The sequence below is a fragment of the Rhinoderma darwinii genome, chromosome 5, assembly GCF_050947455.1.
Source record: "Rhinoderma darwinii isolate aRhiDar2 chromosome 5, aRhiDar2.hap1, whole genome shotgun sequence".
Classification (NCBI taxonomy): domain Eukaryota; kingdom Metazoa; phylum Chordata; class Amphibia; order Anura; family Rhinodermatidae; genus Rhinoderma; species Rhinoderma darwinii.
The window spans coordinates 315198195-315213615 of NC_134691.1; the positions used below are offsets into that span (position 1 = coordinate 315198195).

The 15421-nt window shown below is 38.6% G+C and overlaps 1 protein-coding gene across 3 annotated transcripts in view; it reads right to left on the reverse strand.

The window, feature by feature from the left end:
- Positions 1 to 5599: 5599 nt before the first annotated feature.
- JCAD (junctional cadherin 5 associated) overlaps positions 5600 to 15421 on the reverse strand; it is an 85294-nt gene continuing 75472 nt past the window's right edge. For all 3 annotated transcript variants that reach the window (XM_075827496.1, XM_075827497.1, XM_075827499.1), the window contains 2 exons: positions 10409 to 13845; positions 5600 to 9173 (listed from right to left, as the gene is read on the reverse strand). In XM_075827496.1, the coding sequence (XP_075683611.1) occupies positions 9139 to 9173; positions 10409 to 13845 (3472 nt within the window). In that variant the 3' untranslated portion in view covers positions 5600 to 9138. The remainder of the gene's footprint in view (positions 9174 to 10408; positions 13846 to 15421) is intronic.

Consider the following 15421-nt stretch of genomic DNA (forward strand, 5'->3'; position numbering starts at 1 on the left):
TCTCCCTATAATCCAGCCCTGCCTCCATAATCCAAATTTCCCATTACAGGATTTCTCTCATGCTGCTCAGTTCTCTTTAAGGGCTTTTCCACACGTAACGGAATTGCTGCAGAAAATTTCTGCTGCAATTCCATTGAAAGTATCAGCAATACTGCTGTGGAAAAAATGCACCATTTCCTGCGTTTTTTACTGCAGAAAATGTTTCGTATTCAACAGTGTTTTTCTCAATGTTGGGAGATAGTGACATCTCGTCTGAAAAATGCAGCAATTCAGTCCACTTTCTGCAGCAGGAATTGACATGCTGCGGTATGAAAAATACGCACCGCAGGTCAATTTCTGGTCTGAATTCTTACACAGCGTGTGGATGAGATTTGTGGGATCTCATCCACTTTGCTGCTACTGTATTCTGCTATGTATTTTCCGTGCGCAATTCCGGATGAAAAATATGCAGCAATTTCGCTATGTGTGGACAAGCCCTAATAGAACAATATCCACAGATTTAAGAGTGTCTTAAAAACACATCTAGTCAGGAAGGCCTATTTATTCCATAGTGAGATTTAAAACTTACCAGGAAGCTGCAGCATATCTGTATGTGTCTCTCAGTAACTTCACACAGAATTTGCATGAGTAGAACAACTCAATTTTAACAGTAAGTAAATTACAAAATTGATATATATCAGGTATTCTTTTAGATTAGCATGAGTTATTTATAAAGTTATTGTCCATTTAAAGATTTCAGATTGGAGCCGCTGCAACCATCAGTTCTGGGTCTATCTCCCAGCACCCTTGGCAAATAGCTGATTTTGCTTGGGGAAGCCGCAGCCAGCAAGACATTTCAAAAGAACTGTAGTATTACTTGGACAGCTCGAGACTGCCAAAGCTACTCTTCATTCTGGATCATAGAGAGGGGGGATGTCCATGATGTCCATATGCCTTGATGGGGCGTATGGACAGGGGTTGGCTTCGACCCTTGTCTGTGACAATCTCCTTAAAAATAATGTGAATTACTCAGAACTCTGTTGTAGTCATTGGACCTAGATGATAAAAATGATGGGTATGAACAAAAATTTAAATAATAAATTGACCTTGAAGTTCTCTTACAGACATAGCCGTAGGAATGATCAAAAATCTGCAAATGCTTAGTCAAGTATGGGTGTAATGTTGAGTGGTTATGTTCTTACATCATTCCTTGCATAGTTAAACAGTGACAAAATTACATAGAAATAACAAATATCTTCGTTAAGACCTTTATAACCAAATAATACTCTATAATTGTGGTACTGAATTTGGTATTAAGACAAAACAATTGCTTAAAAAATATTCAAAAACAGCTTACCATCATCTTTATATATTTTTCAAGCAGCTACACACTTTGTCTGCTCCTTTTGGAACATTGACCTACGACCATGGAAAATTCTTGCTCATTAGATAATGTATTATCCACACAGCAGCTTCATAAGTGTCATGAGTGTCCTAATTTTTCCCCTCTCTCATTTAACAGACCTCATTTACCTGTCAGCAGGTTTTGCAATATGAGCTTGAGTAGAACCAGACATTTCACCTATAAAGTGTAATGGAACCTGTATAATGGACGGATAAGGAGCAAGCCAAGAAAGAGTGCAGTGCCGGAGGTCACTTAATGGTTCTGGAATGCTGCTCCTTGACAACTTCTTGAATGAATTATTGTACATTGGGGGTGTCCACATAAATGAAGTGAGATAACGTAACCACCGGGGTTCTATCTTCCTCAAGAGGAGCTTAAAATCCTGCAGAAATTGGCAGCCCTGAAAATATATCACTGTTATGGAGCATTAATCCTTCTGAAATACATTGAAATAAAAATACTGGATTTATTACATATAATATTCATTTTTTATTTTATTTGGCAACTTGTGGCATGTGTACACATTAAAAAAATAGACCATATTTTGTAAAAAGCAATAGATACTTTAAATGAGCATTTTTTTTTTTTTTTTTTTCACTGACATATTTGCCATACAAATGATTTTTCTTTCTACAATATAGAAAACAAAATAGGTCACGTCAAGTGCAAAACATCAGTGGTATTTGAGTTCAGCTGAAATGGTTAAAGTGCACCAATCACCTATGCACGATCGAGATAGTAATTTTTAGGTTGGAACCAATATTCATGAGTGAGATCTAAGATTTCACTAGGAACCAAACATACCATTGACGCCTCAATGTTTACTAGCGACGTCCTTCATACAAGAGGCCTCTTGTATGTGTTATAGCCCAGTGATGGGTATGTTCTTCATTCATGTATATCACACTCTACAGTAAAATCCACATCTATATACATGCTAGGTGGAATATCATTGGAAACATTTCAGAATGCTGTTTTTGGATTCTGGAGAGGAGCATAAGAGCTCCATGCATATTCTGGTCAGATTCAAACCCTGGGCTACAAGGTAGCAGAGTTAACCATTGAGTTGCCATGCCACCCACTAGTTCCTAGTGGATTTGTTGACTGGTTTTGCAAGGTCGAAATTACTATCTCTGCCTTATGCAAGTGACAAGTGAACTTTAAGTTATCATTTATACACAGTTTTATTTCTCATATTTAAATGTAAAAGTGTCTATTAATGATTACAAGTCAGATTATTCTTTATAAGATATTCTATGTAAAAAAATACTTGTAACAAAAACAGGTGTTAGTGAAACAGCTACATTTTAAAATACATCCTAGTAATGGTTTGCAGATGCTCAACGACATATTCCTGTATAGTTTTACCACCATTCTGCATGGATTACAACAACTTTAAACCAGGGGTGGTGCCCAACGCGGCAACTAAAACAGATCCCCTCCAACTCTTTACACAAACGAACACAAAACATTTGTTTCAGTGTAGTGTACACTATAGAAGACAAATATTGTCACGTTAATCATTACTAGATCTACCAACAAGGTAGAAGCCATGAAATTAGACTATCGCAGCAAGAGAACCGGCGATGTTACATTAACGCCCACTGATTTGCTGTCCAGGACAGATACCACAGCCTGCCTCTTCTATAGACCACCCAGGAGTACATTGCTGTCACCCCAAAAAACAGGCAGCTCTGGCAGGCCAGTATGCTGGTGCCCCAATAATTACTGTGAGCCTGAGAATTCCTGCAGGGATTAGAGACACACATGATTTATAGACAATTATACTCTGCTCTCAATCTCACAATGAGTACAGTATAGGAAGAAGGTGGATTGGAGTCATTCTTGTCATACTAATAGGTAAGTCCCTGAATTGTAACAGTATCTCATGTCAAGATAACATTAGGGAGTCAATTTTAAGCGGTTCCTTTATATTGTTCATATGACTTTTGGTCATCAAGTATGTAGCACACAGATCATGTGTGCAAAAAGAAATTGGAGATCTAGTACAGGCCATATCGGATTTACATCACAAGGTCCTGTAGGTGCAGATTGCCTGGTGCCTTAGACTCCACCCATCAAATAGGCCACACCTTAAGTCATGTATGGCTTTAAGATGTATGTCTTCAGCCAACCCCTTGTTCCTCATGGGTATTCTATCATTCCCACAGTATTTTGATCACCTAAATAACAAATTAGTTCACACAATTGAATAATACATAAAACACACAGTTTGGTGTATTCATACTAAAATAATCCATTAAGCAGGTATTCTGGATGCAGAACAACACAGCTGCTGTTGATCTGACTGACTACGAGCCACTATTACAAATGCCAAGATATCAAAAATAGTGTGTGGCTTCTACACCTCATGTACACATATGAAGTCCTTTCCAAGGCTACCAGATGTACAAAACCCAATTGGGAGGAGAAGCTAGCTACTTCCCCTCTCAGTGATGTCATCTACACTTCTTTGTTTTACACTCTTTGTTTTTCAGCTTGTTAAAGAAAAACGTTGTGACTATATACGCTAAGCATTAGGATGTGGACTGTCTGACACATTCCTAGAGAACAAATTGTCACTGATACCAGGTTCAATCAAGCATACCCATAAGAAAGATGGGTCTGTACTCCAAAATAGGTTAATGCATTGGTATAAGAACCCTTTTTCAGGCTATATGGTCATAATAGAAGGCTTGGGCCAAGTGGTGGCCTAAGCCTGCTATTATACTCATACAGCCCGAAGAACAGTTCTTATACTTGAAATATTGCTCTTGTATGACAATGCATTAGTGAGATGAATAAGGTTTACCTTACTGTGATTGACTGCCAGGGAGACATGAGATACAGATAGAGAGCCTTTTAGATGACTGTGACAGAGAAATAGGAGCTAATATGGCTGACAATGATAACTGTCAGGCAGCTACTTCCTGTCCTAGAAATTGAAGACATGAGACGCCTTGTGTTGAAACAGCTGAAGCTACAAGAGAAAGATTGCATGCAGTTACTGCGCATAAGGATTAATAAGAACAGTAATTTTTCCAGTTTTTGGTTGGATGTCTGTTTTATCAAAATCTAAATTTTTACCCTGGCATTCCTTAAATGATGGATTTTCGATATCTCAAAAGATTACCCTCTATAAAACGATATTTGACATGAGATAATGTTACATATTTGTAGCTTACACCCCTATACATATAGCATCCATGTATAATAATATTCAGCGGCAATACCATTTAGATTGCATTAGTGCTGTACATACATTATTTCATGTCCTTTCATAAAAAAGACATAACATTGCTAACTTATAAAAGCTTTGTCATGCTCAGAGGAAGTGCAATACCAGATCAAGATTAGACAATGTTTAAAATGTATGGCAATGATTTACATAAAGACGCCAATATCCACCATCATTTCCACATCAGCCACATTTAAAGGGTTTGTCCTATCTGAAGTATCTTTGAATGGCTAATAGATGAGGGTCCTGACATGGGATCCCCCTCTATTTACTCAGAATTCTCTAGTACAACATTTGAAAGTGGCTTTTCTAAACCAGACAACTTCTTTAAGGCTACTACAATAGATAAGTTTGGGAAGAAGGCAATTATTAAGTCGATCTATTTGTATTGGTTTATTGAAATAACGCCTAATTAAATTAAAGGAATGTACCAGAATTGCCCGTTCATGCTACAACTTCCGCACCATGAATAGATTCAGAGCACTAAAGTTTCTTAACTTCTGAGCATGTCTCTCCACGGTCCTGTACCAGGCAGCTAAAAAAGTAAAATCCCTGTCGATGGCCATTTTAGTACAAATGTTCATTCAGTAGGGTAGATATCCCAATAAGCCTAGGAGCAGTTCTCTGTACTGCATCATGATCCCACATCGATAGCTTGACACAAGACTGTAGTAGTAGGACAGAAGACATCTTCTAAGGCTACAAGCATACTGACATTATTTGGTCTGTTCTCCCACCATTATCATCTGTTCCTTAAAGGTGTTATTCCACAAAACACATGTATCCCCTATCCACAGGATAGGGAATACATGTGTGATCGCTTGGGGTCCGATTGATGGGACCCCCAGCGATAAGGAAAACGGGGGACCGAAAGTCCCCCGAAGCGCTCCATGGGAAGAATGGAACTTCCAGGGTCTGTGTCCGGCTTGTGTGTCCAAAAGCTCCATAGAAATTAATGGAGCGCCAGTCGTGCTTGTGCGCATGCGTGACCGGCGCTCCATTCATTTCTATGAAGCTTCCGGACACGCAAGCGGGACACAGAACCCCGGAGGTCCCATGCTTCTCATGGGGGACTTTCGGTCTCCTGTTCTCCCTTTCGCTGAGGGTCTCAGCGATTGGACCCCCAGCGATCACACATGTGCATAGGGGATACATGTGTTTTGTGGGACAACCCCTTTAAATAGAAAAGACAAAAACATATAAAGAATGATAGATAACTTAACAAACATGTAGCATTAAGCCCAGTCTCCCTGTCTAATGCAGTGTTTCCCAATTGACCCCTCAAAGAACCCCACCAGGACATGTCTTCAGGATTTCCTATTGAGAAAACACATGAGCTAATTATTGACTCTGTAAAATTACCTGTGTAATATCACCGAAATCCTCAAGACATGACTAGTTGGGTTTCCATGAGAACTGGATTGGGAAACCCCGACTTAGTGGATTTTGAGGATCATCCAAATCTACAGTCTATTGTACAAACCAAATTCAATGGAATCTAGTTGAAAATGCATCTACAGTAAACTAAAACCAAGAAGATGCTAAGAGTTCACAGTTATTTCTAATCTACCTCTATTAGAAAATTATGTCACAATACACTTGCAGGAGGCTAGTTAGCTAGAGGTATACTCAGGATGGGGGCTCTTTGCATGTTACAACTGTCCCCATTAAGTTATACATATTAGATTAAGTTATACATATTAGAAAATTGAAGTGTTCTGTACGTATTCTAGAAATAGAGATTTTATACAGTAGATATATTTACTGCACTCAAAGAGAACCAGTCATGAAGAGAATGCAGTCCAATCTGCGGGTAGCATGTTATAGAGCGGCAGTAGGTGAGCAGATTGATATATATTTTTGTAGCAAAAGATTCAGAATAACTTGTAATTTATTTGTATAAACCTCTTTCTCATTATGGGCTTAGGAGTCCAGTGGGCGGTCCTAATTGACAGTCTTCCCTGTATGAGTGTGAATACAGAGATAGCTGTCGATCACTGAGTAGGACCGCCCACTGGACTCCTAAACTCAGAATGAGAAAAGGTTTAAGTGAGTAAATTAAAAGTTATAGGTAATATTTTGCTACAAAATATAAATCAATCTGCTCACATGCTGCTTGCAGATTGGACTGCATTTTCTATGTGACAGGTTCCCTATAACAGTATACAGATCTCTGCCAGATTTAAATCAAGGACTGATATAGAATATGTTCATTAAATACTTTTGAAGGCTGACATTTACTTTGCATTAAGTTCATTACCTATCTGATCAAAGCGTATGACCAAGGTGGTCAGCAATGTCCGAATATGACTACTTCAGCCATAGTTTTTATGATTATCATTACATATACACAACAAGAATGGTGAGCGCTGATGTGTCTTATGTTAGAAAGGGCATGTACCACCAGAAATGACAAGTTGATTTATTAAAGTGCTAGTTAGTATGGAACGCAATGCCACAGCTTTGGAATGGCAACGGAGATGGCTTTGGATGTAGGGTCTATTTCTCACTTGCATATGTGACCAGGTGGTAGGCACTTAAACTAATAGCATTTTATAATTATCGTAAGACTACAGACAGACAGAAAACACACACACATGGATTCTAGTGCAGAGGTATGCAAACACTGTCTCTGTGCCCTTTACAGAACTACAAGGGTCGGTAGACTTGAACATGAAGTTCTGCAGCAACCACAAAGCCAGAGGATAGCTCAACCACAAAGCCAGAGGATAGCTAGACCTTTTTCTAGATTTTTACAGAATATATCACAGTCAATATATATTCTACAGCTTCATGTGCTTTGCAAAGTACAAAGGCAGAATAAGGCAGAAATTATGAATGAAGGAAACAGGCACTGATAGCACAAATGGAGTTACGCATGTAGCATCAGATCCATTTGCTGAAGTCATGACGGCCATAACATGAATTCATGTAAACTAATGTGCACGTTCCAATGTAACAGTATTGCTTTAAAATGGTAACCCTTCTTCAAATGATAGACAATGGATTCATATTTACATCTTACAGAAAGAAATGGCCCAGGATATAATGTATAAGACCCAACAGTGCTCACCTCTTCTTCCTTATATACAATAGTACAAACAAGTATATATCAGGCACAATATAATGTTCCCATCCATAAAGGATTAAGTTGATTTTCTGAAAGCATCTTAGAATAGACTGCCTGTTACTTGGGACTTACTCTTGTGTAATATGAATGAAGTGGTAGTAGTCACAGGGCTAGCCCTCTTTTCATTATTTCGAAATATCTGTGGACACATTACTTTATGGCATTGCATGTCGAAATAGCCATCTATTGACTATCACTACCCAACAATGCAAGTTTAAGGGTATTATAAAGATTATAAGAGCTGTTTCCCTTCCATTTCATATATTCAGAGGTAAGGTGATATATCTTAAAAGGAATTGTATATGTACTTTGCATTAAATGTCATCCCAAGGTCATGATATAGAATTAAGTCGAAAAGCTATAAGGAAGGAGGAAGATAAAGTATTGGAGATCAGGGCATCCAATTCTATGATTTAAGATGATGTGTATAAATATTAGACAATATTAATGCTCTCTTGATAATATCATACCCTACATTTAAGTTATTGTGCAATTCCTTTAATATACCCCTTCCCAATTGGTATCGTCACTTATCTGATAAATACAAGCAGCAGGTCTTGCTACCCTTAGAAAACGTCAACGAGATGTTTACTGATTTTCCTATGATGAAGAAATCCCACACTCTACATTGCAGCCAGTTCTTTTTCCTATATGTCTATAAAACCTCCCCCACAGTTACATTTTTTTGCAGTTCTCCAACAGAATAGACACACATCCAATTAGACATGTTCATTCTCTCTCCGAGCTGTTGTTTAGAAGGTTTTTTTTTTTTTTTTGCATTCATAAAACACACATCAGTTCATCAAAACAAAGTTCTTTTTCTTCACAGAACTGTCATCAGTGAAGAGGTTTAATGATGTGTGATGAGTCGGGTTCATTACGTGTTTAGCCATCCGTCAAAAATGCAGCAAAGTACAAGCATCCATAGAGAAGTCGAGTAGTAACGCAAGTAAATAAAAGAAAAAAATGGAACAGGCTCTCCAAGTCCATGCAATGTGTTGGTGTGGATACATTCAGATTGTTACTAGCCTCCTGCGTCATACTTATACAGAGTTCAATACTACATTCATTGGAACTGTGACGCTCAATGTGCTCGTCAGAAATGAGTTATGTTTACAGACCTCATTGGTAAAAGTTGGCCGATAATCTCTTCTGTGTGCTTTTTACAAAAAGACGCTCCCGATAAATTCTTTGTATCCTTCTTATACATCAACTTTTTACTTATATACAGTGCAGATGACAAGTTACATTAATTTGGCAGTAGTAACGGCAGTATGTGTATGCCATAAGTTACTGAAATGCTTCGGTTGAGAAGACAAGGTAAAATGGCCATCTTGTTCTTCGAGGGAACATTCGTTGACACTGTATTAAATCTCAAGGTTTAGGTTAAACTCTTTCCACTCTCGCAGGATCATAGGCATCTGTAAAAAAAAAAAAAAGAAATAAGATAAAAACTAATTGTTAACTGGTTAGATAAATACAATCCTCCCCTCCTGCCTCATTTCGCAAATAGGCCAAGAAAAACAATTCCATTATCAGTAACTCCAATACTGAGCACCTTGACAAAAATTGTGAGAGGCAAAAGGTCTTCACGTATAAGATGAATTTTTACTCCCTGCTTGTCGTAAGAAGCCACGTTATGGACTTCTGATATTTTGACATAAACCGACTTATACAAGATGAAAAGAAGCCAATAGAGAGATCTTAGGCTATGTTCACATCTTCGTTCGGTATTCTATTGTCCTGCTCTGTTAGAGGAGAACAAGGGAATAACTGGACGCACCTTTTCTGTTGAACCACAGACACCATCGGCAGCTGATGGAACCCATCGACTTAAATAAGTTCCATCTACTTTCCATTGGGGGGGTGTCCATGGTTTTACCGGAAACATTAGCGCAGCATGCTGCGCTATTGTTTCCTGTGTTTTCGGCAGAATCTGCGATGGAGGCCCCTAATGGAGCCTCCAATGCAGATGTGAACTAGGTCTTAGTCAAGCTATCAAGAAAGTTTGCTGCTGCTGTTTATTGCTTTTAACAATTATGCAAGTATAGGATCTATTGCTCAGAAATATGTGTATTCCTAAAATATCAAAACTAGACTATAAAATATAAAATACAAAAAAATTATAAAGATAAAATAGATAAAATATAGATAAGTGTAAATCCAGCTAAAAGTAACAACTGAAATATATTTTTCCCCAAGTTCAACAAAAGTTTTCTGGTATGCTTCTTTTGAACTATGACAAACTGAGGGGCCTTCACAGAAATGATGTGCCCCATTGTCTAAATGGGTATTAAATGTACAAAAGGCATCTTTATTTATATGGACGATAGAACAATGACACCATTCCATGTATGTCCTAAGTTGTCATGACCCAATGGAAACAGATGAGAAGGATACATAGGATTATTGCATGATGGAAGCAAAAAGTAAGAATGATTTTCTTGAGGGACAGAGGGGTGGGAAAAAAAAACCTTCCTTTGGCAAAAAACGTAATATTACTGGTGGGGCATCAATAGGTTACGGTGATGTTTAAATGAATTCAAATATTTCTAGGGGTTATGGACCCTAGATAAACCCATCCCACGTCTACCAGCACAGTTTACACTAGAACTTTTTACAATCATAGAAGACGTTGACTTAAAACATATATTACCTGTGCATGATAGATCCAACTTTTCTTTTCCTCTGGGTGTTAAGAGTATACTCTCATCCAAGGAGATCACTCGTTTATAAATGGAGCCGGTGGAAAATTTTCGGGTTCTTCCATCATGCAGCCCATAGAACTGTCTTTCTTCATCTAATTCATCACCTGAATCTGTGCTTTTAATACTTAACCGCCTCATTCGTGAAACAGAATCAACCTCTTTCATTCGAGCAAGGCGATCTATAGCAGTCCGAACAGGTGTAGAGGCAAGCTTACCCTGTAATGTTTCAATCCTCTTTGAAGGGTTCCTTACCCGTTTTTCAGCACTGCGAGTAATGTTGGTCTCACTGTGTTCAGACGGACACACAAAAGATGGGCCCTGATGTTGATCAATATTTTTTATTTTCTCAGCAGCTTTCTCATGGTCTAAAGGCAAATGCAGGATACTCTTGAATACGCCTGCTGTCTCTTTTGTAGAAAAAGAGATTTCACTCAATTTCCCCCTTGTAGTTTTCTCTGATTGTACACCATTACCAGGGAAAATATTTTCTGGACTTTGAGCTTCAGAGCTCCCATTTGACACCAGGCAATCATCTGCTACGTCAATTCCAAGAATTCTGGCAGCTCTATCGTGTAGTGACTCATTCTCAGGGATATCCAAAGGATTGTGCTCCTCATAAAAGTCTCCATTAGGGCTTGTGCTAACGAACTGCTTGCTTAGGTCTGGAACAGAACGTCCATGACTTCTGTCAGCTAGTGACAACTTCCGGATCATATTGTCCCCTAGTTGTCCAAATTTTGCACAGCTGACCTTAACAATGTCAAAAAATGTATGGTCAAAACATGTTTTGTCTTCTTTAAAATTATGAAAGCCAGCGTCTGTAACATGCTGTATTTGATTGTTGGGGCTTTTATTTGCATGTGTTTGCACCGGTTGATCCTGTTCTGTCTTAGTCGTTGCAGCAGTGTTTGTAGCCAATTTGTCTCCAGGTTTCTTGGTCTGAACTTGTGTTTCCCCCATTAAGCATCCATCCAAGAACTTCATAGCTTTATTCTTCACTTCAGTCATTTTCGAAGATTTGCATAATTCAGCACTGACCTCAGTTATATCATACATTAACTTCTCTGTACACCAGCTATCTAACTTACATTCATCCTGAAGGACCTCAAACATTGGCACTTCTTCTACCTCTATAATATGTCTATTGTTGTTTAACATTTCTCTTCTCAATGCTGTCCTCGTGGTGGAGAAGTCCACCTGAGTCACCCTACTTTCCTCCTTCACTACATTCTTTTCCCCATCATTCGAAGTAGAACAACTATCCTGCTCCTGAAACTCTTTATTCATACTTTCTAGTTCGCTTATAGCATCCCAAGGACGTCGACTTACAGGTTTTAAAAGGAACTGTCCAAAAATTTCCTTTTTATTGCATGGGTTTTCATCTTCAAACTCATTCTTTTCACACTTGACAATTTTTTCTTTTCCATCTGTACTGGCATTGGGAAGTTCAAACCTTTGGCATGGCTCAGTTCTAGGTATCTGTGTCAATAATAAAGATGTCCTGGAAAATGCACTATTACTAGAAGGTGTAAAGCTAACTTGACCTTTCATACCAAATATTTTTTTTCTAACATTTTCTGGATATCTTCGAGGATCTAGCAATGCACCTGTAGGAACAAATTGAGATTTATTTTCCAGTTCGCCTTCTTTTGTACCATTGTAAAGTGGGGAAGTCGGTATATCTGTAAAAACTGTTTGAGTTTGTTGATCTTTGTACTGATCGCCTGGCCAAGAGCCAGCATATGTCAGTTCTTTGTGTTTCCTCTGCTCACCAGATCTGAGGTCATTTGCTTGTTTATTTTCCTCTGTTTTGGACTGAGCTTGTTTTAGTAGCTCGGTATTATTGTTCATGCTTCCTGTAAGTGTCTGCAGCTCGATGTCACTGGAAGATGCACTTAAAAGCCTTTGCTCATGTAGACCCCCATTGCTATGTTTTAACATGTTCATCCTGTCCACATTGTCTGCTATACGGTTGTTGCTGTTAGACATATCTGATGTGGCAGAGTCAGCTTTAACAGGAATGGAGACCAAGCAAAATATTGTTTCATTTATTTTTCTCTTTGAACTTTTTTTACTAAAAACAAATGATTCAGGCTCAAATTTTTTAACTTTTGTTACAGTTTCGCAAGCACTATCCGAATGGGTCTTTTTTAAAGAGAGTTTGTGAGTAGGCTCACTGTCCTCTGGTAAGCTGCAAGCCGTTGCTCCGTCTCTATTTTCCGGCAGAGGATAGCACATTTGATCTGGGATGGTGATGTGCAACCATTGCTTGTGTTTTATACCCTCTCTTTTTACAAAATGATGGCCTGCATTTCTAGGATTTATAAAGGCACTGTCTTGTTCTCGCTTCCTTAAATGACTTTCTTGACTTGATGGGTCAAGTCTAAAAAGATCGTTGTGTTTTTTACTGTGATTGTGTTTTTCTGCATCCTGGGCAGCTGCGATATGTTTTATACGTGGGTCATCAAATGAGATGTATTGCACAGAGTGTTTGCAATGTTCAGAATGCCTATGGTTGGCAGGTTTAGTGAATGGACCATTATTTCCAAGACAACAGGTTGGCTTTTTGTCACTTGTGCTGGTTTTCTCCACCGAAATATTTTGGCGTATGCAATCACTTGAGCGAGGCACTTTTTTAAAAGGTTGATTAGCTGCATGTTGGAGAGGTGGGGACTTATACGATGGGGGAGGTATATAATGAGGGGGCTCCATGCTTGAGTCATGGGAGCAAGATTCCTGGATGGCCTCTAACACTTTAGGAGATGAATTATGCTCTTCTTTTTGTTGGTTTTCCTGGTTTTCAGTTACATCCACACCTCCCCATGTTTGCTGGTGAACTTCATATGAGGGTGGCTTTGAAGGTCGACTATATTTCGGTTTTAAGAATGAGCTTTTTAAGTCCTGTTGTACAACATATTTATCCTGTGATTGTATTTTATTTTCCTTTGCAAAGGAACTTTCACCCGTAGTTGAAGATATAGCCATGTGACATGGGCTTTCAGGCAAATCTTTTGGCATCAATTGAGATTTCTGATTATTTCGACCCAAAAATGAATCATCTTCTATAGTCGAGGGGATGAATTCTAACTTTTCACAACTGCCATCTGACATCTGGCTCTCTGATGTTTTTGGACTCACTCTAACTTTTTGCTTGACTTTATCTACATTTTCAGTTACTGTATTGTGAAATTCCTTTGTGTTTTTATCTAGAAAATTTGATTTCCTTTTTCCTTCAATATCTATGGATAATGCAATATTTTCAGTTAGTCTATTGCCCCCATGGTTTAATAAAACACTGAAATCCTGGCCTCTCCTTCTCCAATACTGGATATCTTTATCTGTCCTTGCCCAACATGGCTTTTCCGTTTGGAGTCTTTCAGGGACCCTAAAAAAAATTAGATGTAAGAAACATGGATGAGGACTATGCCATACTGAAGCATACTACATTCTGCATTGTACTTTTTGTGTTTGTACAAATATTTTTGAGGGTTTTAAGCAATGTACTCTTAAAAGTCGAACAAACATTTAGACAAATTTTAAGGGAAAAGAGAGTAAGTTCCTGAGATTCAAACCAATAAAAAGCATGTTTTGCCCTCCAAATTAGATAAGAACTTACTCATAAATGGTAGAGCTTCATTTCATATAGGTGGTGAGCTTCTCTTTGAACAATGTATACTGTCTTTACTATGATCGACAGTGTACATTAGAGAATGAGTATCTTTTTTTCTTCACTGGCAGAGTCCCAGAGTTCATATCAATATGCGCCATCAGTCCTTTACTAGTATAGTGAATGACACTAATGGAGCTCTAACGGAGCATTTAACCCGCTTTGGCCCACGTAAAAGACTGTGAGAACAATGTTTAGATCCCTAAAGGACATGTTCCTCTTAGAACACGTTCCTCATGGCTTCCTGGTAAAACATCTTACTGTAAGTAATAAGATACAGCCACCTGCTACTGGTTTGGGAGGCTATGTAGGTGGAATACTCTGAGATTCTTTTGTGTATGGGCATCAATGAGCTCCCTGTACTTAGTATGGACCTGACATAGTAACGTTACCCCAGCAGTTATAGGCTCCCTCGTCTTCAGTGCCCTTTGTGCACACGCACAAGCTGCACAGACAATATGTCCACCCCCAAATTGCCCAAACACATGCAGCTAAGAAAATAGTGCAGACAAGAGTTTTCCTTAAAGGGGTATTCCCAACTTTTCATTTATGCCCCATTATACCAGTTATGAAAAATGAATGTGTCTAAAGATATACAGTGAAGGAAATAAGTATTTGATCCCTTGCTGATTTTATAATTTTGCCCACTGTCAATGACATGGACAGTCTAGAATTTTACCAGTGAGAGATAGATTATATAAAAAAAAATAAAAAAAAATAACATTGTCAAAATTATATATATTTATTTGCATTGTGCACAGAGAAATAAGTATTTGATCCCTTTGGCAAACAAGACTTAATACTTGGTGGCAAAACCCTTGTTTGCAAGCACAGCAGTCAGACATTTTTTGTAGTTGATGATGAGGTTTGCACACATGTTAGATGGAATTTTGGCCCACTCCTCTTTGCAGATCATCTGTAAATCATTAAGATTTCGAGGCTGTCGCTTGGCAACTCGGATCTACAGCTCCCTCCATACGTTTTCGATGGGATTAAGGTCTGGAGACTGGTTAGGCCACTCCATGACCTTAATGTGCTTCTTTTTGAGCCACTCCTTTGTTGCCTTGGCTGTATGTTTCGGGTCATTGTCGTGCTGGAAGACCCAGCCACGAGCCATTTTTAATGTCCTGGTGGAGGGAAGGAGGTTGTCACTCTGGATTTGACGGTACATGGCTCCATGCATTCTCCCATTGATGCGGTGAAGTAGTCCTGTGCCCTTAGCAGAGAAATAGCCCCAAAACATAATGTTTCCACCTCCATGCTTGACAGTGGGGACGGTGTTCTTTGGGTCATA